This window comes from Rhinatrema bivittatum, chromosome 8 (genome assembly GCF_901001135.1).
Source record: "Rhinatrema bivittatum chromosome 8, aRhiBiv1.1, whole genome shotgun sequence".
NCBI lineage: Eukaryota > Metazoa > Chordata > Amphibia > Gymnophiona > Rhinatrematidae > Rhinatrema > Rhinatrema bivittatum.
In genome coordinates, this window is record NC_042622.1 from 65,271,475 (window position 1) to 65,295,332 (window position 23,858).

The 23,858-nt window shown below is 49.0% G+C and overlaps 1 protein-coding gene across 1 annotated transcript in view; it reads left to right on the plus strand.

Moving 5' to 3' along the window:
• Positions 1-324: 324 nt before the first annotated feature.
• Positions 325-23,858, plus strand: part of PXMP4 (peroxisomal membrane protein 4) — a 33,824-nt gene continuing 10,290 nt past the window's right edge. The window contains exons 1-3 of the mRNA XM_029612980.1: positions 325-630; positions 11,487-11,549; positions 13,066-13,264. Coding sequence (XP_029468840.1) covers positions 518-630; positions 11,487-11,549; positions 13,066-13,264 — 375 coding nt within the window. The 5' untranslated portion in view covers positions 325-517. The remainder of the gene's footprint in view (positions 631-11,486; positions 11,550-13,065; positions 13,265-23,858) is intronic.

Genomic DNA, 23,858 nt, shown 5'->3' on the forward strand with positions numbered 1-23,858 from the left:
TTCATAATTTAATTGCATTAAAATATACAAAATAATCTTTCAAAGGTAAATACTTCACTCGTCTCGTACTTGGGTGGATAAGATGAGCTAGACATGATGACAGCACAATTAAATATGTTAGTTATAAATTCATGGTAAAGATGATAGTGATATGGAATGAGTATAAACCTGAATAGGAAAATATTAACCACGGAGAAGACTGAAGTCCTGCACAAAGACTGATTCAGCCCTTTAACCTATCTACCAAGTAACCCCAGGTCACCTGTGATTCAGCACCAGGTCTCTTTTTAAACTCTGCCTACCAAAGAGCATCATGGGAATTGTCCTGTTTCTTGTGAATAATCACTAGTATCCAAAAATCACCGAGCTTATCTCTCTCCTGATTATTACAGCAGCGGTGTTACTGGCTGCGGTTTCTCTTGGCAGCGCCTCTGTTTCCGATCGGAGTGTTTTCCCTGTAACCCCGAGCTTGTGTACGGGCGACTCGTGTCCCTCGTTGGTTTTCAGGCACGGATCCATGGGGGCTGCGGGGCTGCTACGGACCTTTCTGTATACTGTGAACACGCTGCTGCAACGGCGCCGGTATCGCGTCGCCCTGGCCGTGCTGAAGGGCTTCAGGAATGGAGCCGTGTAAGAGCTGACAAACGGTTACATTGTCGGGGCAGTTGGGGGGGAACAAAGGCTGGCTGTAAAAGCTGAGGCTTCATGATAGCCGCCTAGACTGGCCTTCCTTTCCCCTTCCACGTCTCTCTCTCACCAATCCATACCATCATGCTTTGAGCTTTTTGTGTTGGTAAAACGTGAGATAAATTAGGATGATGTTGATGTCCTTCAGAAAAGTAGAGCCACTTCTCCATATGCATGTAATAGGGCAAACAGAACTGGACTAGCCTCTCTGGGTTGACGTTGGTGAAGAGCAACATCACCATGGTTGCATATTGTTCCTAAATTGTGGGTGGGGTAGGGGTTTCCACCACAGAAGACCTGGGAGCAGCTGCAAGTGATCCCTTTTTCCATGTACTCCCCTTGCACTGCTTGGGCGAACTTTTACGCCACTAAGGCTGCTCATAAAAATAGCCCAGAAATGGAAGTATATGTAAGGTTGGTAAATAATTTGGGGACGGCACTGTAACTGTGGCATTTTTTCACTCAAGCTGGAGAATCTGTTATCTACTTTTTGGGTTCTGCTGGGTACTTGTGACTCAGACTGGTCACTAATGGAAACAGGATGCAGGATGTCTAACCCATCATGGCATGTCTTATATTATTTTGCTGGGTTCTGATAAAAAAAAAAATATATATATGGCTGCTGAAATGAGAATATTCCTGGCATAAACGCACATTTATTTCTGGATTTATAACTGAAATTGATTAAACACTACATATCATAAATGTATTTATTTATTTAAGAGTTTTTATATACCGTCATTAAGTTATTTACCATCATAACGGTTTACAATAGGGCACCTATATCAAAGAGAATATAGATCATAATTTATATAGATGGTGCCATTACTATTTGGTAACAAACAATATTAAGAATAATATGGTTTATGATAAGGATTTTACATTTAAAGACATTCACTTGGGGGATTGAATGTTTTATAGCAGTTCATCCTGTTGGTTTGACTACAGTTAAAATAGGGGTGAACTAATTTCCAGTAGTATCTGGAAATTGTGTGCTAGGTGCTCTATGTCCGCTTATCCTTATTTATTTGCTTGCGTCCCTCTCTTTCTTGAAGGCTTGTTTGAAAAGCCAGGTTTTGAATTGTGTTTTGAAAAGTTTATGATTACTCTGAAGTCTCAGGTCAAGGGGCATGGAGTTCCATAATATGGGACCGGCCATCACAGAGCAGTTTACAACAAACTAAAAATGGTTTGTGCTTTTGTGCTTGCCTTTCTCTTCTTGCTTTATTAGCTTGATGGCACTATTCAGCAACTATTTAAATGTCAATAAACCAAATTATTTGTTTCAGATTACTAGACTCAGTGCAGAACTTCCCCAAATTGTCCTATTGGCCTCATAGCTAGTCAGATTTGCAGTATATCCACAATAAACATGCATGAGAAATTTGCATAAAACTGAAAGCAAGCAGTATATGTAAATATGCACATATTTATTGTAGATATCATAAAAACTCGACTGTCTATGAGGTCATGAGAAAGGGTTTGGGAAGCCCTATCTTACTTTGTGATTTCTTATAGAGCATTGGTTCTCAATCCAGTCCTTGGGCGCATTCTCCCAGTCTGGCTTTCAGGTTGTGTCCACAATGCATATGCATGATGTATATTTATTTATATATGCAGTGCATGTAGTTGTATCTCTGGCATATTCATAGAGTCGCCATTAGGTGGTGCTGTGGAGAATGAACTTGAAAATAGAGAAGAGTTACTCTTGGGGGAATGCTGCGCACAATAACTGAAAATTCTGCAAACTTTATATTGGTCAAAATAACACAATTTACATGACAGTCTTTAAGTAATTACATTTTAAATTATTACAGAAAAAAGTTATTAAAGTTGCAGAATTTTAAATATTTTGAGCAGAATTTCCCTAGAAATTCACTGTAAGTGTCCTTTCCACATACAGGCTCCCTCACTCTCTCGCACACACACATCCCGTCATACAGGACCCTCTCTCTTGCATACACACCCACACATACATCCTCACACAGGCTACCTATGTCTCTCTCTCACGCAGCCCTTCACACAGGCTCTGTCTCACCCTTACACAATCCCTTCACACAGGCTAGCACCCTCACATACACACAATCCCTTTTTCATACACAAGAGCTCCCAATCTCTCACACACATACACATGCCTTCACAATCTCCTCATATAAGCTCCCTCTCTCTGAAACCCACACTCAAGCATCCCCCCCCCCCCCCCCCCACCCTCTCTTACCTCCCAAGCTCTTTTCAGCTTGGAGAAGAGACGACTGAGGGGGGATATGATAGAGGTGTTTAAAATCATGAGAGGTCTAGAACGGGTAGATGTGAATCGGTTATTTACTCTTTCGGATAGTAGAAAGACTAGGGGGCACTCCATGAAGTTAGCATGGGGCACATTTAAAACTAATTGGAGAAAGGTCTTTTTTACTCAACGCACAATTAAACTCTGGAATTTGTTGCCAGAGGATGTGGTTAGTGCAGTTAGTATAGCTGTGTTTAAAAAAGGTTTGGATAAGTTCTTGGAGGAGAAGTCCATTACCTGCTATTAAGTTCACTTAGAGAATAGCCACTGCCATTAGCAATGGTAACATGGAATAGACTTTTTTTGGGTACTTGCCAGGTTCTTATGGCCTGGATTGGCCACTGTTGGAAACAGGATGCTGGGCTTGATGGACCCTTGGTCTGACCCAGTATGGCATTTTCTTATGTTCTTATGTTCTCTCTCTCACACCCTCCTGCTCTCTGTCACCCTCCCCTCATATAGGCTCCCTCTCTGAAACCCACACCCAAGCATCTCCCACACTTCCTCTCTTACCAACCAAGCTGTCTCTCACCCTCCTCCACATCCCCTCTCCTCTTTCACACACACATTCTCTCTCACCGGCATCCCCCTCCCCTCATATAGGCTCCCTCTCTATGAAACCCACACTCAAGCACTCTCTCCCACCCACCCTCTCTTACCTCCCATGCTCTCTCTCACACCCTCCTGCTCTGTCTCACCCTCACCACCCCCCTCTTACCAACCATGCTCTGTCACCCTCCCCTCTCTCACACACACATTCTCTCTCACTGGCATCACTGCGAATGGCGCACTGGGCCTTCATCTTCGTTGCAAAGGAAGCTTGGCATGCCTGGGTCTCCTCTGTTATTTTCTGCGCAGATGGGGAATTCTGCGCAAATTCTGCGTTCTGCAGTAGCGCAGAATTCCCCCAGGAGTAAAGGGTACAGGGAGATGCTTGGAGAGCCAGTGTTGTTGAGTAATAGTGTGAAGAGTAAACATTCCTGTTTTACTAAACTGCCTCCAATCAGTTCTCTGAGAGACCATTGCAATAAGGTGCGCCCAGCGTAGCACATTGGTTTTTCTCATGGTTGGTCGCGCAATAATAGCATCCGATGCAACAAGGAGATTAACGTTTCTAAAACACGCACCCTAACAAATGCATCTGGATAGCAATGATTGCATTTAAATTCCATATAAATGAAGACATTATCTATTACTGCCCGATGCAGGAAAGAGTGCCTAAAGGCTGGGCATCCAAAGCACATGTTTTTATGCTGGAAAATTAACTCCAGCTCTGGAGATGGAGTAAAGTTTACTCGCAGTCAAGGATTCGTGAGAAATATAAATTTGGTCCTCTGTGTTGTGATTAAATGTGCCCCTTATAGGGTAGGGTTGTTTAGAAGATTAGTATAAGAATGTTATTTGGGGTTAAAACAAAAAATAAAAAAAATGTATGTAGGGAGTGGTGGAGCAGAGCATGAAGATTAGTTCCCTGTATGTACCCGGATCAGTCCAGACTCCTGGGTTTTGCCTCCCCTCCAGCAGATGGAGACGGAGAAGTTTGAACGGACTCTGCCCTATACCCTGAGGTGCCTCCTAGAGTCTGTCAGTATTTCTCTGTCTCCAGCAGATGGTGGAGGTGCAAATCCCTTCAGTCTGGATTAGCTAGAAATTAGTTTAAAAAAAAAAAAAGAGTAAAGAAGACTGAGGTACTTTAAGCCTCCCAGGGGGTTGGCAGGTCCTGGTGGGACCATCCCCCCTGGTATTTGAGGCTGAAGAGTAGAGGGTTGAGAACCCTGTAACCGTTCCTCTTTGGCAGTCTCTGAGGATGATACCGGGGAGCCCGGTTCACTCACCCTCTGAGGGGGACAGGTTCTGTTTATTTCTTAAAAAAAAAAACTGTGGAGATTAGAAGAAGCAGTAAGGTAATAAATTTACTTTGCCTTTCTCTTCGGCCTCTCCGGACCTCTTTGTTCCCCCTCCGCTGCTCACTGCCTACTGGCTTCCCGTGGCCATGCCTCCCGCCGGGCTCTCCTTTCTAAATTTAGCGCTCCTCATCATGCCGCATGGGGTGGCCTGCAGTGCCTGTGGGAAGGCGCACGCATGGCTCTCCATAGCTGGCATTTGTTCCGACTGCCTCCCTGGGGGGGGAGGGCACCTCGGCGGTGACTCAAAATTTGATTTCCCACAGTGGCGATCCCCACGGAGGCCGAGAGCTTGGGAGACTCGTTCGGCAGCATCAACTTCCCGACCCGTTCCCGCTGAGCACGGGAACTGAAGTCATTTTGAAGGTTTTCAGAGCACAGGAGCGGGCAGCTTTGGGTGAAGGGAATTCCCCGCCACAGCTATCACTGCAGCCTGGAGCCTCCGGGGGGGGGGGGGGGGGGGGAGATGCAGAGGCTGATCGGGAGAACTCGACGGGGCCTCTGATTCTTCTTCATCGTTCTCTTCCAAATTTGTTTTACTCCTCCACAAAGCCTTTAAGGCTCAGAAGGCAGCTAGGAAACATGGTATCAAGGCTCCTCGTTCAGCCCCGGTGCTCTTGGTTGGGGGCAAAGAGGACATTTTGACCACAAGCCGCCCAAGCCCTCGGGGGGGGGGGGGGGGGTGGCTTCATTGAAACCTAAACGACCACTCAGATCTGTATCTTGCCCCACCGACTGTTCATCTTCGGAGGCTTCGGATGTAGATGAGTCCCATCCGCCGGATCCTCAAGGTCCGATCCGGACAGTCAGCCTCAGCCTGCCAAGCAGTCGGGCACACAGATGGTTAAAGGTGATGACCCAAAAGTGGTGCGTTTGTTCCGAAAAGATGAGTTGGGGCCGCTTATTCTCGCTATTCTGGAAGAATTGGGGATCGAGGTTCCTCTGGAGTACTCAAGGCTGGAAGCTGTGGATCCAGTGATGGTCGGTCTCAGGGGCCCAGCTCACTCTTTTCCTTTTCATATGTCAGTTACTGACCTATTGTTTTGGGAGTGGGACACTCCAGACTTGGGCTTGAAGGTAAGCCGAGCTGTGGACAAATTGTACCCACTGCCAGAAGACGCCCAGGACTCCTCAAGGTGCCCAAGGTGGATGCGGTGGTCTCCGCAGTGACAAAAAAGACCACCATCCCTGTGACAGGAGCCACAGCCCTTAAAGATTTGCAAGTTCGCAAATTGGAGTTGCAGCTTAAAAAGACTTTTGAAGTGTCTGCTCTTGGTGTATGTGCTGCTACGTGGAGCAGTTTTGCGCTGAGGGCCAGCCTTCGCTGGGTGCAGCACTTGCAATTGGTTGTATCCCTTTCTGATGCAGAAGCTATTCAGGCTGGTCGACTGGAGGCTGCGGTCACTTACAGTGCAGATGCGCTTTATGATCTCCTTCGTACTTCAGCCCAGCTGGGATCCTTGCCCTTTAAGGGAAAGCTGCTCTTTGGACATGAATTGGAGGACATGATTAAGTTTCTGGGAGAGAACAAAGCCCATAAGTTCCCGGAGGACAAGCCCAAGGCAAGGGGATCCTTTTCCCAGTGGTTGAGATTCCGGGAGAATCGCCATTTTCGATCTTCTCGATCCTCCGGGTCCTCGTCTCAGCAGGGTACTACCCGGCAACATTCCTTGAATTGGTCCTTTCGTGGCCAATGTCCTGGTAGAGACGGAGCCCCACAGGCACATGGGGGTCTCAAGTCCGCACAATGAAGCGATGCCGGTTCACTCCTCCATACCGAAGATAGGGGGCAGGTTGTCCCTTTTTTCCTAGAGGAGTGGACCAATTTGACCTCTGATCAGTGGGTCCTAAATATAATAAAACACGGCTACGCTTTAGATTTTGCTCTGCCGCTCTGGGAGCAATTTCTGGTTTCCCCGTGCTCATACGAGCAAAAAAGCCTTGCTGTGCGCAACACCCTAAGACGTCTGCAGGACTTGGGCACCATAGTACCAGTACTCACAGGAGAATTCAGGCAGGGACGCTACTCCATTTACTTCATTGTACCCAAAAAGGAAGGCACTTTCCGACCCATCCTCGACCTAAAGAGAGTCAATCGGGCTCTAAGGGTGCCTCGATTTCGCATGGAAACTCTTCATTCTGTGATAGCGTCCGTTCACAGAGGAGAGTTCTTGGCATCTCTAGACCTGACAGAGGCATATCTGCACATAGCCATCCACCCCGACCATTAAAAGTATCTACAGTTCACAATTCTTGGGCATCAGTTCCAATTTTGTGCCCTGCCCTTCGGTCTAGCAATGGCGCCCAGGGTATTCACCAAGGTAATGGTGGTCGTAGCAGCGGCTCTCTGAAGAGAGGGTATTCTGGTAGACCCTTATCTGGACAACTTGTTGATTCGAGTAAAATCAGAGGACCTTCGCCGGAAGGCGGTACATCATGTCCTACAACTGTTGAGCTCACTGGGCTGGGTTGTCAATCCGGGCAAGAGTCACCTGGTTCCCTCCCAGTCCTTAAAGTTTTTGGGTGCTCGGTTCGACACCCTCTTGTGCAAGGTTTTCTTACCGAGGAGTAACTCACCAAGGTGCAGACTCAGGTGGAGTCTTTGTGATCCATGCCTCGTCCCAGAGTCTAGTATTATTTACAGGTTCTCTGTTCGATGGCTTCCACTCACGATCTAGTCCCATGGGCCTTTGCGCATATGAGACCTCTTCAGTCAGCATTACTCTCCCGTTGGAATCCGCTCTCCGAACAGTTTCACCTTCTCCTACCCCTTACGGACTTGGCATGTTCCAGTCTTGTTTGGTGGCTTCTCCCGGACAATTTGCGTCGGAGTGGACTTGGAGATTCCCTCTTGGATAGTGATAACCACCGATGCGAGTCTCTCCAGTTGGGGAGCAGTCTGTCAGGGGAGAGCGGTGCAAGGCCAGTGGTGAAGAATGGAGTCGTCCTGGTCGATCAATCGGTTGGAGACCAGAGCAGTTCGGTTAGCTCTGCAGGTCCTCTTTCCCTTGGTAAAGGGAGCTTCAGTAAGAGTACTCTCTGACAATGCAGCGACAATGGCCTATATCAGTCATCAAGGCGGAACCAAGAGTCGACCAGTGGCTATCGAGGCCCAGCTCTTGATCAGCTGGGTGGAGCAGCACCTGTACAAGATAGCAGCCTCTCACATAGCTGGAGTGGACAATGTGCAAGCCGATTTTCTCAGTCGCCATCAGCTGGACCTGGGGAAGTGGGAGCTCTCCGAAGAGGCCTTTCGTCTTTTACGCGACCACTGGTCCACGCCCTCCATGGACCTGATGGCGACATACCGCAATGCCAAGGCTCCACGATTCTTCAGTCGGCAATGGGAACCAGGAGCGGAGGACGTGGATGCTCTGGTCCTTCCCTGACCTAAGAACATTCTGTTGTACGTGTTTCCGCCTTGGCTTCGATGTGACACAGAACCTTGGCAAGGTTCTGTGTCACATCGAAGCTCAACCGGGTGAAGTCGTACTGGTGGCGCCAGAATGGCCTCGTCGCTCGTGGTTTGCGGACCTTGTGAACCTAGTAGTGGACGGATCTCTGATGTTTCATCTGTCTCCGAATCTTCTACACCCGTTTATTTTCAAGAGGCCGATCGCTTCTGTCTAGCGGCATGGCTTTTGAAAGGCGGAGATTAAGGAGTAAGGGTTACTCAGATGCAGTGATTGCCATGCTCTTACAGTCTCGCAAACCTTCTACCTCCATGGCTTACATGAGAGTTTGGGGTGTTTTGGAGACCTGGTGTCTGGACCACAAGGTGGAGCCATCCAGGGCTTCGGTTGCGGATGTTTTGGCCTTTTTACAGGCAGGACTGGCAAAAGGGTTGGCCTTTAATTCCCTAAGAGTCCAGGTGGCGGCCCTTGGTTGCTTTCGAGGTAAGGTACAGGGCGTTGCCCTGGCATCCCATCCAGATGTGGTTCACTTTTTGCGTGGAGCCAAGCATTTACGCCCTCCGGTTTGGAACCCTTGTCCCTCGTAGAAGTTAAATCTAGTTCTCCACGCCCTTTGTAATGCATCTTTCGAGCCATTGAAGCGAGCAACTCTGAAAGATCTGACATTGAAAGTGGTCTTCCTCGTGGCCATCTCCTCAGCGAGGCGTGTGTCAGAGCTGCAGGCTCTATCTTGCAGGGAGCCCTTCCTATGGATTACAGAAGCAGGAGTCTCCTTGCGGACAGTGCCCTCCTTTCTCCCGAAAGTGGTGTCCTCTTTCCATTTGAATCATTCGGTGGAGCTCCCTTCCTTTGCAACCTTGGATTCTTCTTCTCCCGAGTCTAGGGATCTAAGAAAATTGGACGTGAAACAAGTGCTGTTTTGTTACTTAGAGGTTACGAACAATTTCCATCTCTCGGACCATCTTTTCGTCCTGTGGAGTGGCCCTAGGAAGGGTCAAAAAGCTTCAAGGGCCACTATTGCGTGCTTGCTAAAGGAAGCTATTGTCTCTGCATACCTAGTTCAGGGCTGTCCGATCCCGGATGGTCTTCGGGCTCGTTCTTCTCGATCGCAAGCGGCCTTGTGGGCAGAATATCAACAGGTGTTGCCACAGGAAATTTGCCAGGCGGCTACTTGGAAATCTACACACACTTTTGCCAAGCATTATCGCTTAGATGTCTGGGCCCCAGAGCCTGGTTCTTTTGAGGCTAGTGTGCTCCAAGCGGGACTCTCTCAGTCTCATCTTGGTTAGGCAAGCTTTGGTACATCCCAGGAGTCTGGACTGATCCGGGTATGTACAGGGAAAAGAAAATTGGTTCTTACCTCTAATTTTCGTTCTTGTAGTACCACTGATTGTTGCGACTGTCGCTGCCCGACGTCTCCACTCTTCCCTCCTTACCTCTTTGGCGACTCCTCCTCGGTTGACGGACGTTTGGCTGCCGCGATGTCTGCCTGCCGTCCTCTCCGGTGTCCCCGGTCCGACTTGGGCACTGCCTCCCGCCATGCTGTCCAGTTGCCTTAGGGCACGTGCACTGCGCGGCCCTGCTTCAAGTACCTTCTTTGGCGCGAACCTCGGGGGCGTCCCCCTGTGATGACGTCACGCATCCCGGATACAAATAGCCTACGCGATTGCTAGCCGTCGAGTTAGCAAAGGTTTCCTAACGGATGGGATTCGCTCTCCGTACCTTGCAACTCTGCCTCCTTTGGACCTACTCTATTTGGGGTACCTGCTCCTTGGGGGCCTCTCTCTCTGTCTTATCTTTTAGGTCGCAGTCTGGAACCAGTACTCTCTCCTCGAGGGCCCTTGTTCCTGGACTTGCTACTTGGACTCCACTTCTGCCAGGAAGACACCGCTGCCTATAACATCTGTGAATTACCATCTCTATCTCTCAGAGCTATTCCCTGGAACCAGGTACTCGCTCCTCGAGGACCTGCCCTTTACTCCAGCTCCTGTGCTCCACACTGAGAGACCGCTGCGTGAGTACATTACCAACGAGGCTCTATTCTTGAACTCTGCATATCCTGCTACTACTCACAATATCAGTTCTCTGTATTACAGCACAGCCATTGTGGGATCGCTGTTCCAGAACCTGAGGGACTACAAGCCCAATCGGGCTACTTTCCAGCTCACTACTGCCACTTCTGGTGGTTCACCAATCCTGTATAATAAAAGAACTAGTGTGTGTGTGTCTCCTACACTGAGCCTGACCTGTGGCCCCTCACGGGACTTTCCCCGTGGGCGTGGTCATCTGCCACAGGTCCAGGGATCCACCCAAAACCCTTACAAATAATAACACTGATCAGTCCAGACTCCTGCCCATTTCAGCGTTGGGAGTAAAGGAGAGTCCGCTTGGTCGTTGGTTATTTCATATTTTGCAGATGTATCAAATGTTCTTATAGTGTATGCCCCCCTTACAGGGTGTGAGTATGGGCATGTTTCGTTTGTTACGTTACAGGTTTACATTCCCTTTGCTCTTTGGGGGGGAAGTTGTGTTATAGTGGAAGTTATGGTTTAACCTTTCTGCTTGGGTACAGTGTAATACTGACAGACTCTGGGAGGCACCTTAGGGTATAGGGCAGAGTCCGTTCAAACTTCTCTGTCTCCATCTGCTGGAGGGGAGGCAAAACCCAGGAGTCTGGACTGATCCGTGGTACTACAGGAACGAAAATTAGCAGGTAAGAACCAATTTTCCTTTAAAGGACAACTTTAAAAACCATGGGTAATTGCTTTCCGTTTGGTAAACAACACACATTGCAGATTTCTGTAATTTCATGTAAACAATATACTTTTGTTAGAAACGCACAATTTAGACGTCCATGCGCTCGATGCAATAAATTTTTGAGCACCAGAAACACACATTTCTCCTTAGCGCGTCTTTTTTTTTTTTGTACACTACTCTTTTTTCTTTTAAATATTGCATCGGGCATGCATTAGAAAAACAGGCACTCATATTGAGTGCCCGCTTTTTGCATGCGTCTTATTGCATTGGCCAGTGAGTGAATAACCGATGCTCATGACAGGTATCCTGAAACCCAGACAGGCTGGGTTGTCCTTGGGTTTTGGACCAACAAAAACGATGTCTTTTGAGATCTCACAGGTTCATTCTGTGGATGGGTGTGCAGAATTTAATTTCTTTTTTTACTCTCTGCTTCTTTAGGTATGGAGCAAAGATCCGAGCCCCGCATGCCCTGGTGATGACCTTCCTGTTTAAGAGTGGCAGGTATGTGTGTGTGTGTGTTACACAGGCACTTTTATTACGTGTTTAAGGCACTAGCAATAACTATGTTTGCCAGTTGTAACTTGAGAAAACATTGGTGAGTAATACACCAAAAGTGCAGCACTCCCTGCTAAGTGCTAAGTATGGGTGCAAAATTTGAGATTCCGAATCATGATTACAAACTATACCAAAATACAGTTATGGTTTTGACAATCATTATCCAAAATCATTTTTAAATGTGTGAAAATTGCAGCACAAATAAATTCTTCCTAATAATCTGAAGAAAGCTGCTGTCCATAAGAATGAGCTGCATAGCCACATGACCAGTGCTTTTTTTTTATTTTTTGTAGAAAGAAAGGTGTTGGTGCTCGGATGGAGGGCCTTCCTTGTGAGGAGAGGAGAAATTAGGGCAACCAATCAGTTTCTCACGTCCCAAGTTAGCCCAGCTCCCTGCAACTGGCTGCAGGTTCAATCACAGCATGATCCTTCCCTTTTCCTATCCTCCCTCCAACAGATAGCAGACATAAGAGAGCAGCACTTTTACCTGCTGTACCTCCTTTGATGCCATCATGACAAGGGAAAAGCACCATCGGGGGGAATGAGGCTGAGAGAGAGGCACCATTGGTGCTTTTTTTCAGATTTAGATTCAGGAAACTATGTCATGTTAAAATGTATACATGTTGCCAAAGTGATACATAAAGTAGTTAAAAGGATAAAGAAGAAATATTATATAATAGTGCTAATAACAGTAATTAAAATTACAAGCTACAGAATGGTTAATAGTATGGATGATTACTAAATTCTGGTGCTGTTGTATATTATCTGTAGTCACTGCATACAGGGCTGGTACCCCAGCTCTATTGGCCCATGCTGTGCAGAGAAACTGGAGTAGAGTAGAGCTACTCTGCTCCCAAATGCATCCCCTCCCCTCCTGTCATTCTCCAGGGACTGATATAGCAGGAAAACAAAAGCTGCCAGTATGGTCTGGCATTAAAACCAGCCTTGCACATGACAGTAGCCCTGGGGGAGAAGTTTGGAGTAGCACAGGCATGGGAGTTTGGCAGTCATAATTGCATCTCAGAGAGGCTGCTTTCTCTTAACAGCAACAACATAAACATCCACCAGATGGAAATAGTGAGACAAGAAGGAAAAAAGAAGCTAATTATGCTACAGCATGTCAGAAGGCCTCAGAACATTCCCTAGCCTGCAAAAAGTGCTTCCCTGAATATTATCCTATTGCCACCTTTTGAGAGAAGTATATCTTGGGGGGAAGGGGCATAGTCTGGAGCTCTGTAGATTTGGGAAAATGATAGTACTAGAAGAAAAATAGATGGGCCAGAAATAGATAATAGGTCTCTGCTTGCTTTGCGCATAGAAGTAAGTCAGCTTACCAATGATTCAGTAAGGGCTGTGGGTTTATTTTCCTCATGAGGGAGCATACTGTAGGTGGGTCTGATTTAAAAATAATTATATTCTAGGAAACTAGTCTTCACTGATTATATCTTTTTCCTTTGTGTAGTTTAAGAGAGAAGCTTAAAGCCATCGCCCAGGCCACCTTCACTCATTCCCGAAACTTGGCTTGCTTTGTGTTCACCTACAAGGGACTTCTTGCGCTGCAGACATACTTGCAGGGCCACAGGCTACAAGTCCACTCTTTCCTGGCAGCTTGTGTCGGTGGTTGGTTGGTCTTTGGAGAAAACAATCATATCAACAGTCAGGTAGGCGGCATTGTTTCTAAACATCCCAGAATTGAAATAAGTCTTCCTGCAATGCTAATTGCTAATGAGACAGGAATCTGCAGGTGTGCAAGAGAGTAAAGGCATCGGAGTGGAGGAAGTAGCCTAGTGGTTTGAGCAGTGGGCTATGAACCACAGAATCTAGGATTCAAATCCCGCTGTCAGTCCATGTGACCTTAGGTAAATCATGTCGCCCTCCATTGCCTCAGCTACAAAACTTAGTGAGCCCTCTGGGGACATGGAAATACCTAACTGAATGTGATCTACTTAGAAGGGGCTGAAATCTGGAATATAAATCTAAATAAAATGAAAGAACTTTCATTAAAACTGTCCATGGATTCCCATCAACAAACCCTCAGATGCCCAGGTTGCAGGCAAGTTTTAACTCTGCTTTCCTAGCGTGTAGCAGATGGACTCAGGACCAATGGGTATAGTGTACTGATAGCAGTTGGAGACGGATCAGATTTCAATCTGACGTCAGCCCTAGTACATATACCCCTGCAGGAAGTGCAGCTCTTCAGTATTTTCCGTCTCCATAGCAGTTAGGGACTCTATGCACGCTCGCACAGCGTTAGAGTAATTTTACCAAAGAAAACCAAAATGAGAAGAAATCTTACCTCTACAGACAAGCCCCGCTCTCCTGCGGTGACACCCATCGGGTCCCTCCCCCAGTTGAGAATTCCCGAGGTGATTTCCGCGATCCCTCGGAGGTAAGCCTCGGTCCGGCGGCCGTCCCTCGGCGGGGACCTAGTCCCTGACATCGGGTGAGGCTGAGAGGCAACGGGTGCAACTTCGAGCGCAGCGGTGAAGGGATTTTCCCTCTCCCCCCACAGCCGGAGACCGCCCGGAACGAGACCGGGAAGCGCCAAGACACAAGGTAAGGTAAAAATCTATTTAAAAGTCTCCGGTCTCCGAAGCTCGAGGAGTCGCACAGGTCGCCAGCCGGGACTAGTGCCACTGGGTTGATCTGCCCTAGCAGAGCTAGACCAATGTTAGATCTGAACGCCCTCCCACATGGATATTCTCCGAGGTGGTCGCCATATTGTCTGCGTAGTCGCCGTCACCATTTTGATCTGTTCGCCGCCCTGTTCGCCGTCCCGATCCGTGTGCACAAATACCTTGTGCGCACAATGTCACACGCCCAAGTACCATGTGCATAGCCACGCACTTACTGTGCCGGGTGCATAACTTCGATCTGTGCGCACAACAGCACGCACATCTCCCTGAGCGCGTACCAATCCTATGTGCACAACTTCGACGCACCGGAGCGCATAACTGTATTTTACACGCACAAGCCATGGCACCACCGGAAAAGAAACTCAAAGCTCAGGGCCTTTGTCCAGTATGCCACATTAGAGCTGCACAGCATGAGAAGGCCACCGCCCTGTGTATATAGTGCAAGGAGGCCCTGGGGGATCCAGCCCATGGACACCCCCCCCCCCCCCCCCCCAGCCGGTGCTGGGTTCCAGCTCCTCAAACAGTACGCCGGACCTAGCGTCTCCCAGCAGGACCCTCCCTCAAACGGGGCTCCCCAGGGATACAGCGCCTCTTAATTTAGACCCAGCATCTATCTCCTGGGTGGAATTCTTCAAAGGCCTGCATACCTTCATCCACATGCAGCCAAAGCCTCCGATAATATGGCCACAACCTCCACAAGAGGACCTCAACATCCCGGGACCCTGTATGCCCAGAGAAGTGATCCCACCGCCCAGAAGCCCCACCTTCGGGGATACGGACAACTCAGATGAAGAATCAGAACCCTTGGAGGAAGGGGAACTCCCTCCGGGGACAGAGCCCCACTGAACCATGAGACGCTTCTTCACCAAGGACGAGCTTCCAGACCTGGTCACACACAGCTTAAAAGAGCTTGCTATCCTGGGCACAAGTGCCTCGGGGGAACCTAAGACGAATCCCCTGCTAGAGGGACTCCGTCAGACCTCCCATCATTTCCCACTGTTACAAGCCGTCCATCAGCTAATTGACCTGGAATGGGATGCCCCGGAGACTACGTTCAAAGGGGGACGTGCTCTGGCAGCCATGTACCTCTGGACCCAGCTGTCAAAGACCTCCTGGCATGTCTGAAAGTGGATGCCATGGTCTGTGCGGTTTCGAAGCGCACTACTATCCCAGTGGAGGGAGGAGCAGCACTCAAAAGATTCTCAAGACAGACGTCTGGAATCCATCCTCAAACAGTCCTTTGATGTCTCCGCTATGTCGCTGCAGATCGCGGCCTGCTGTGCCATGGTGACACGCGCCTGCTTATCACAGACCAGGAACAACACTCCTGGGGAAGCCCTGGAACTAGCAGTATCATTCCTCACGGATGCCGCTTCTGATCTGGTGCACATCGCAGCTAGAGGAGTCTCATCAGCCGTGGCAGCCAGAAGACAACTCTGGCTCCGAAGCTGGTCGGCCGACGCATCTTCCAAAACGAGACTCGCAAGGATGCCCTTCAAGAGAACTCTCCTGTTCGGAAGCAAACTAGAGAAACCAGCCAACAAATAGGGCGAATCCCCACTGCCACGGCTACTGGAGGACAGGAATAAGAGAAACCAGCAACCCTTCCCCCGAACTTCCAGGGGCAGAGGATCACAGTGCTTCAACCCATACAGAAGCACATATCAAGCGGTTCGCCCAGCAGGCAGGAGCCAGTCTTTTCGGAACAAGCACAACAAAAGGGGAGCCAGCTCGGGCCCAGGCCCCAGTTGCACCCCACAATGAAAATCAGGTGACCCGTCCAAAGGAAGAAGGCACAGGGGGCAGACTAGCCCTATTTTACCAAAGATGGGTCAAGATAACTTCGGACAAGTGGGTCCTAGCCATCATTCGAGAGGGATGTTATCTGGACTTCCACCACCTCCCTCCGGACAAGTTTGTGGAATCCCCTTGCCACGACCCTTCCAAGAGGATGGCAGTGGAAGCTACACTGACCAGATTGCTAGCCTTAGAAGCTATAACACTGGTGCCTCCACAACAAATAAATACTGGACATTATTCCATCTATTTTATCGTTCCCAAGAAAGAGGGAATGTTCAGGCCCATCCAGGACCTCAAGTCGGTCAACCGTCACCTGAAGATTCCTCGCTTCCGCATGGAAATCCTATGCTCGCTAATAAGGGCGATACAACCAGGAGAGTTCCTTACATCCCTGGATATGTCGGAAGCCTACCTACACATTCCAATCCATCAAGAGCATCAGCGTTTTCTATGCTTCACGATCCTGGACCGTCACTACTAGTTCCGGGCACTACCATTCGGGTTAGCCACAGAGCCCCGGATGTTCACCAAGATCATAGTGGTGGTGGCAGCAACACTGAGGAAGGAAGGAATCCGCGTACACCCTTAGCGAGACGATTGGCTGATCAGGGCAAAATCCCCAGAGGAAAGCCACCAGGCGACCAACAGAGTCAAAACTCTACTGGAGAGCCTTGGGTGGGTGGTCAACACGAACAAGAGCTGTCTGCAGCCCTCCCAATCTCTAGAATACTTGGGAGTCCGGTTCACACCAAACAAGACAAGGTCATCCTGACGCCGGCAAGGATATCAAAACTGATGACCCAGTTGCGAACCCTGTTGAGCGAGCTTCGCCCCACGACATGGGACTACCTACAAGTCCTCTGCCTCATGGCATCCACTTTAGAAGTAGTGCCATGGGCAAGAGCTCACATGAGACTCCTACAGCGCTCACTACTATCACGATGGATTCCACACTCCCAGAACTACACCGTACGCCTTCAGCTCCCGGACAAAGTTCGGACCCAACTGCGATGGTGGCTACAAGAAGGCCATCTGAGCCAAGGAGTGAGACTATCCTCACCAACCTGGATCCTGCTCACCACGGACGCCAGCCTACGAGGATGGGGAGCACACTGCCAAGAACTAACTGCCCAAGGGCAATGGAACAAAGAAGAGTTGGGGTGGAACATCAATCGCCTGGAAGCCCGGGCAGTCAGACTTTGCCTGCCTACGGTTCGGTCACAGACTCCGAGACAAATCAGTCAGAGTAATGTCGGACAACGCCACAACAGTGGCTTACATTAACCGTCAGGGAGGAACCAGAAGCCAACAGGTGTCTCTGGAAATAGACCCCCTAATGGCATGGGCGGAAGCAAATCTTCAAGAGATCTCGGTCGTCCACATCGCGGGGAAAGACAACGTCTCTGCAGATTACCTCAGCAGAGAAAGTCTAGACCCAGGAGAATGAAGGCTGTCGACCACAGCATTCCAATTGATAGTAAACCGTTGGGGAACACAACCATGGACCTCCTGGCAAACCGGTCCAACGCCCAAGTGCCCAGCTTCTTCAGCCGCAGGCGGGAACCCCAGTCCCAGGGAATCGATATCCTGGTACAGACCTGGCCATAAGAGACTCTGTTATACGCTTTCCCGCCATGGCCTCTATTGGGCGCAATCATCCACAAGATAGAACACCACAGGGGACCAGTACTTCTAGTGGCCCCGGACTGGCCAAGAAGACCATGGTATGCAGACATGCGAAGACTGCTGACAGGGAGCCCCCTCCCGCTACCTCCACACAGAGACCTGCTCAAACAAGGACCGATCCTCCACGAGGATCCAGCTCGATTCTCTCTTATGGTCCGGCCATTGAGAGGATTCGCCTGAGGAAGAGCGGATACTCAGGGGCAGTAATTGACACCCTACTCCGAGCACACAAGTTCTCCACATCCCTAACATACATAAGGTTTTGGAGAGTATTCGAAGCCTGGTGCGAGGACCGGTCCTCGTTCCATGTTCAGTCAAAATTCCTGCGATTTTGGAATTCCTGCAGAATGGACTACAGAAGGGATTGTCTCTCAACTCCATCAAGGTACAGGTGGCCGCATTGTCATGCTACAGAACCAAGAGCAAGAGCGGCAGCATAGCTTCTCACCCGGATGTCTCCCGCTTTCTGAAAGGAGTCAAGCAGATCAGACCACCCCTAAAGTGGCCGGTGCCTCTTTGGAATCTCAACCTGGTCCTAGATTTCTTAGCAGGAGCCTCTTTCAGACCTCTTCGCAGCCTGTCTCTCCGACTATTAACATTGAAGACAGCCTTCCTGGTGGCAGTCTGTTCGGCCTGTTGTATCTCCGAGCTAAAAGCACTGTCCTGCCGGGAGCCGTTCCTCAGACTCACCCTGGGAACCATCCAGTTACGCACAGTTCTGTCATTCCTCCCCAAAGTGGTGTCCCACTTCCATCTCCACCAAACCATCTCGCTACCATCGCCAGATGAGCATAAGAATTTGGAAGAGTCTTGCAGTATACGCCATCTCAACATCGGCAGACTCTTAGTCCGATACCTGGAAAGGTGGGAATCCATACAAAAGATGGACCATTTATTCGTCCTTCACAGCAGGAAGAAACAAGGGGAAGTGGCCTTGCGAGCAACCATAGCCCGCTGGATCAAAGAAGTCATCAAGGTGGCCTACATAGAAGCAGGCAAGCCACCGCCTTTACAAGTCAAGGCCCATTCCACTAGAGCCCAGGCAGTGTCCTGGGCGGAAACCAAGATGCTGTCGTCCACCGAGATCTGTCGGGCGGCGACATGGTCCTCCATCCACACCTTCTCCAGGTTTTACTGCTTGGGTGTTCAGGCTCAAGAGGATACAGCATTTGCAAGGGCAGTACTAAGTGGGTCACGGGCAGCCTCCCACCCAGTTAGGGAGTAGCTTTTATACATCCCATTGGTCCTGAGTCCATCTGCTACATGCTAGGAAATGGAGAAATTACTTACCTGATAATTTTGTTTTCCTTAGTGTAGACAGATGGACTCAGCATCCCACCCACGGCTGCCATCCGTCATGGAATTCTTGGGTGACATCCCCGAGAGCGAGTGATTCACAGGTAAGCCATGCCTTTCTCCAACTAGAACACCCATCCTACCGGGTCTCGACGTTTCTCGGTTGAGGGCACTGGCGGTCTCCAGCTACAACCAATTCAACCAGTTCAAATTAATCAAGTTATCCAAGTTATAAAGTTAATCAAGTTATTCAAATTATTCAGTCATATATATATCCACAATTGCTTTTCGAGGAGAATACTGAAGAGCTGCACTTCCTGCAGGGGTATATGTACTAGGGCTGATGTCAGATTGAAATCTGATCCTTCTCCAACTGCTATCAGGAGTACACTATACCCATTGGACCTGAGTCCATCTGTCTTCACTAAGGAAAATGAAATTATCAGGTAAGTAATTTCTCCATTTTTTTTCTCCCCTCAGATGTAATGGCTTGCCTCAGCAAACCTCAGAAACATTTCATTAAAATGACTTGAAAATGATGGAGATTTATTTAAGTTAATTGATTGTAGAATTTCTGTGAAATTTCTTCCAAGCTAAACATGCCCTGCATTTCCTTTCTCATTCTGTGCAGCTCTGCTTTGATTTATAATAGCTTGAACCATAACATTCTTCTCAAAATTACAGCTTCCTAGGACTTTCACCCCATAGGCCATATTTTCTTAGTGTTAGGTCAGATGAATCCAGAACAAGCGGGTTATGCTCTCCTACCAGCAGATGGAGACTGAGCAAGCTAATATCACAGTATATTTACCCCTGCAGTGACCTCAGCCTGCCAGTATTCTCCATCTCCAACAGATGGTGGATGTGCATCTCCCCACTGGGGATTGCTTCAATTTTAAGAAGGAGTTTTCTATCCAAAATTCTAACACCCCACTCTCCTGTAGTGATACCAAATGGTCCCTCCCCAGTTGAAAATTCCTGAGGTGATTTCTGTGGTCCCTCAGAGGTGTGCCTTGGTCCCGTAGCTGGTTTTGCTGGCATGGACTTAGCTGCCGCTAAAAGGCAATGGATACAGGAAACCGAGCACGGCGGTGACAGCACATGCCCTCTCCCCTGCAGCTGGAGACAGTCTCTGTGCTCAGTCAGGTAAGGCTGAGCTCCAGTAAGTTTTGAAAAAAAAAATATACAGAGACTTAGCGGGAGGTTTTACTGTGCAGGGCTTCCTCCTGTCTGACCTCCTAACTCGGCGCTCTGTTCTGACGTTTGTCCTGCTCCTTGGGAGGTCGAGAGATGCGGCAGCCTGGCGGGTTGAGCAACCTCTGGCTAGGCCCCGCTCGAGACTTTTCGCTGCGCACAGTGTGGTAGGTTGCAATGGCTTTTCGTGCGCTTTCTGAGGCTGCCCTCTATAGACTTGTCGATCTGGCATGTGCGTTGTTGGGCGCACAGTTAAGCCTTGAATTTTGAGTGCCCACGTTCAGCGCCGCCTATTGGCCGGGCACTTATTCAGCACATAAGTGGCACTGTGCACTTAAGTTGTTTGTGCGCTTTCCTTTTGGCCGCCTGGTTGAGCGCTTAGGTGTGTGTGCCTAAGTTTTGGATGCATAATTTTGGATGCATAGTGGAGCGCCTAGGTGTATGTGTGCTAGTGGAGGATGCATAATTTTGGGCTCCCAGTTGAGTGCATATATATGCTCAGCGCATTGTCTGCCATAATAGCACTTGTGCCTAAGAAGCCTCAGCACCTCTCTCTTTGCACTGCTTGTCGTATTTGGGCTTCTCAGCCAGGAATGCCTGCTGAATTGTGCCAGCGCTGTTTGGAGGCTCAGGGTGAATTGTCTTACTTGATTTCACTAAGCCTGGTTCTTCCGAGCTGGCTGTGGGTCTGGGTAAAGATGTCTCAGATGGGGGCACCTGAATTTGGAACTCCCCTAACTGGTTCCTCAGCAGGGGAAGGTAGCTTAGTGAGTACCCCTCAGGTACCTCCTGGTCTGGATTCTTCTACTCTTTCCTGGGTAGAATCTTTCCAGGGATTACAATCTTTTCTTCAGGTGCAGTCTTCTGTTCTGTTTCATGCTCCTAGAGCAGAGGTACAGGTGGGAACTTTGCCTGGACCTTCTGTTCTGCGCCGGAGTACTCCCCCGAGCGATAGTGGCTCCTCTGGCTGGAGATCCGGATGGCATAGATGATGACACGGTTTCCTGTACATACCCGGATCAGTCCAGACTGTGGGTTATGCTTCCCTTCCAGCAGATGGATACAGAGAAAAACTTGAAGGGCACCCCCTCTTAACCTTGTGTGCCACCTGTATCTTTTCAGTATTTCTCTATCTCCACCAGATGGAGGTGGTGCAAACCCTGCAGTCTTACCCTGATCTTGGGGTTAACGCAGTATCTTTCTAAAAAAAAAAAAAAAATTATATATATATATATATATATATATATATATATATATATATATATATATATATATCTATCCACACTATCCAAGCCCCGACTGAGACCTACACCTGACATCTCAACCACACTATTAAAAATGGTTTTAAACAACAAACTTTGTCATTCGCTGAAATCACTTTGACATTGTTAACACTATCATTTACTATACAAATCACATTTAATCAGATTCAATCTTGTAACCTTGTAAATAAGTTGCTGTAAGTTAAATCCCCCCTCTTCTCACCTCCAACGCCCAGTTATTTATTTCCCTGTTTTATTGTAACTGTCACTCTCCTTACAATGCTCTTGTTACAATTGTTTGAGTTATCTCTTATCTTGCACACTTTGTTAAATGTAAACCGGTTTGATGTGATCCATGTCATGAAAGCCGGTAATAAATTAAAAAAAAAAAAAAAAAAAAAAAAAAATATATATATATATATATATATATATATTTATAAATAAATAATAAAATAAATAGTCAAGCAGGACAAAAAAGCATAACCTCCCGGGGGTAGTCGGGTCCTGATGAGACCATCCCTCCCGGTAGCAGGTTTGAGGAGCTGGGATTGGTGATCCTGCGGGGCGCCTGGGGGGAATTACCGGTGGTCCGGTCCCTCCCCATCCCCGCCCCGAAAAGAAAAAAAAAAACAACAAACCAAGTGGCAGCCTGTCAGCCTTTTTCTGGCGTTTCTTTTGCTTCCTACAGCGGCTGCTCTGCGATAAAGGGTCTGGGTTGATTCTGGGCAGTTTCTTTTTTTTATTGGTTGGGCTCTCCGCTTCTTTTACAGCTGCAAATTTTTCCTTCTGCTCTGACGGTGTCCCCCGTCCTCCCCAATACTGCGTCCATCACGCTGCATTGCCTGCGGGGAGTCTGCTTCACACCTCTCCCATTCAGGTCTCTGCACCCGGTGCCTTTCCAGAGGGAAAGGTAGCTCTGCTTGGGGAACGGGGAGTTCCACAAAGTCCCGAGGTGCAGTGAAAAGATCAGCACCTCAAGAGGCTTGGGCCGAACCGTTCCTGCTCAGCGTGGGAACGGTGGCCATTTTGAATTCCTTCACTGAAGCGTGGGCCAGAGCAGCGGGGGTAGGAAATCTCCCTCCTGACTTATCTCCAGTCCCTGCCAATCCTGAGGATCTTTTAGATCCAGACCAGGACATTTCCGAAGGTGAGCCCGATCCCTTGGTGAGGGAAGGGGCCGGCACTAATGTCTTCACTCTGGATTTTGTGCTACTAATGCACAAAGCCTTTTGGGCGGCACAGACTCAGCAAAGTGATGCTTCACATTTGGGTTGTTCTGAAGGGCCGCCCCAGAAAGTTGCCAAGCGCCTAGACCCCCAGGCATCCCTGCGTGTCACTAAGTTGCAGGGCTCTTCGCTTTCGGGCGGGACTGCCCTTCCGGATGCGGCTGGTGTTGGTGCTCCAGACCTGCTCACGGCTGCTTTACCCCTACCCGGAATGGGGTCAGAGGAGGACCTGGGAAAGGCGACTCCTCTGGACAGTGACGACCCGAAAGTAGTCAACCTGTTCCATAGGGAGGAATTGGACCCTTTTATTCCCTGAGTCCTATCGAAACTTGGGGTAGAGCTCCCCCATGAAATCCTGCCACAGGATTCTGTGGACCCGGTCCTGGCGGGATTGCGGGTTCCAGCGAAGGCTTTTCCTTTTCATCCTATGCGCCAGCAGCTGATGGCCTGGGAGTGGGATGTGCCAGAGGCAGGCTTGCGAGTGGGTCGGGCTATGGACAAACTTTATCCCTTGCTGAAGAGTCCCTTGAGCTCTTGAGGTCTCCTAAGGTGGACGCCTCAGTGTCTGCTGTAACAAAGAGGACCACCATTCCAGTCGCAGGAGCAGCGGCACTCAAGGACCTTCAAGATGGAAAACTTGAAGTCCTCCTCAAGTGCATATTTGAAGTGTCGGTCCTGGGAATCCGAGCGGCTGTGTGCAGTAGCTACATGCTCCGGGCGAGCCTCTGCTGGGTGCAACAATTGTTAACGTCCAGAGACCTCCCTCCTGACGAGTCGGCGCAAGCGGAGCGCTTGGAGGTGGCAGTAGCATATGGGGCGGATGCCCTGTATGATCTTCTCCGTACTTTCTCTTGCACTATGTCGTCCGCAGTGTCTGCGAGACGGCTCCTGTGGCTTCACAACTGGGCAGCAGACGTTTCTTCCAAAGCCCAGTTGAGTGCGTTGCCGTTCAAGGGAAAGTTTCTCTTCGGGGAAGACTTGGAGCAGCTGATAAAGTCCCTGGGAGAAAGCAAGGTCCACAAGCTCCCAGAGGATAGACTGAAAACTTCCAGGGGCTTCCCATTGGCCCACTCTTGTTTTCAAGGCCAACAGAGGTTTCGTCAAAACAGAGCACAGGCTGCGAGTCAGAGGCAGGCCACAATCCTGGGCCTCATC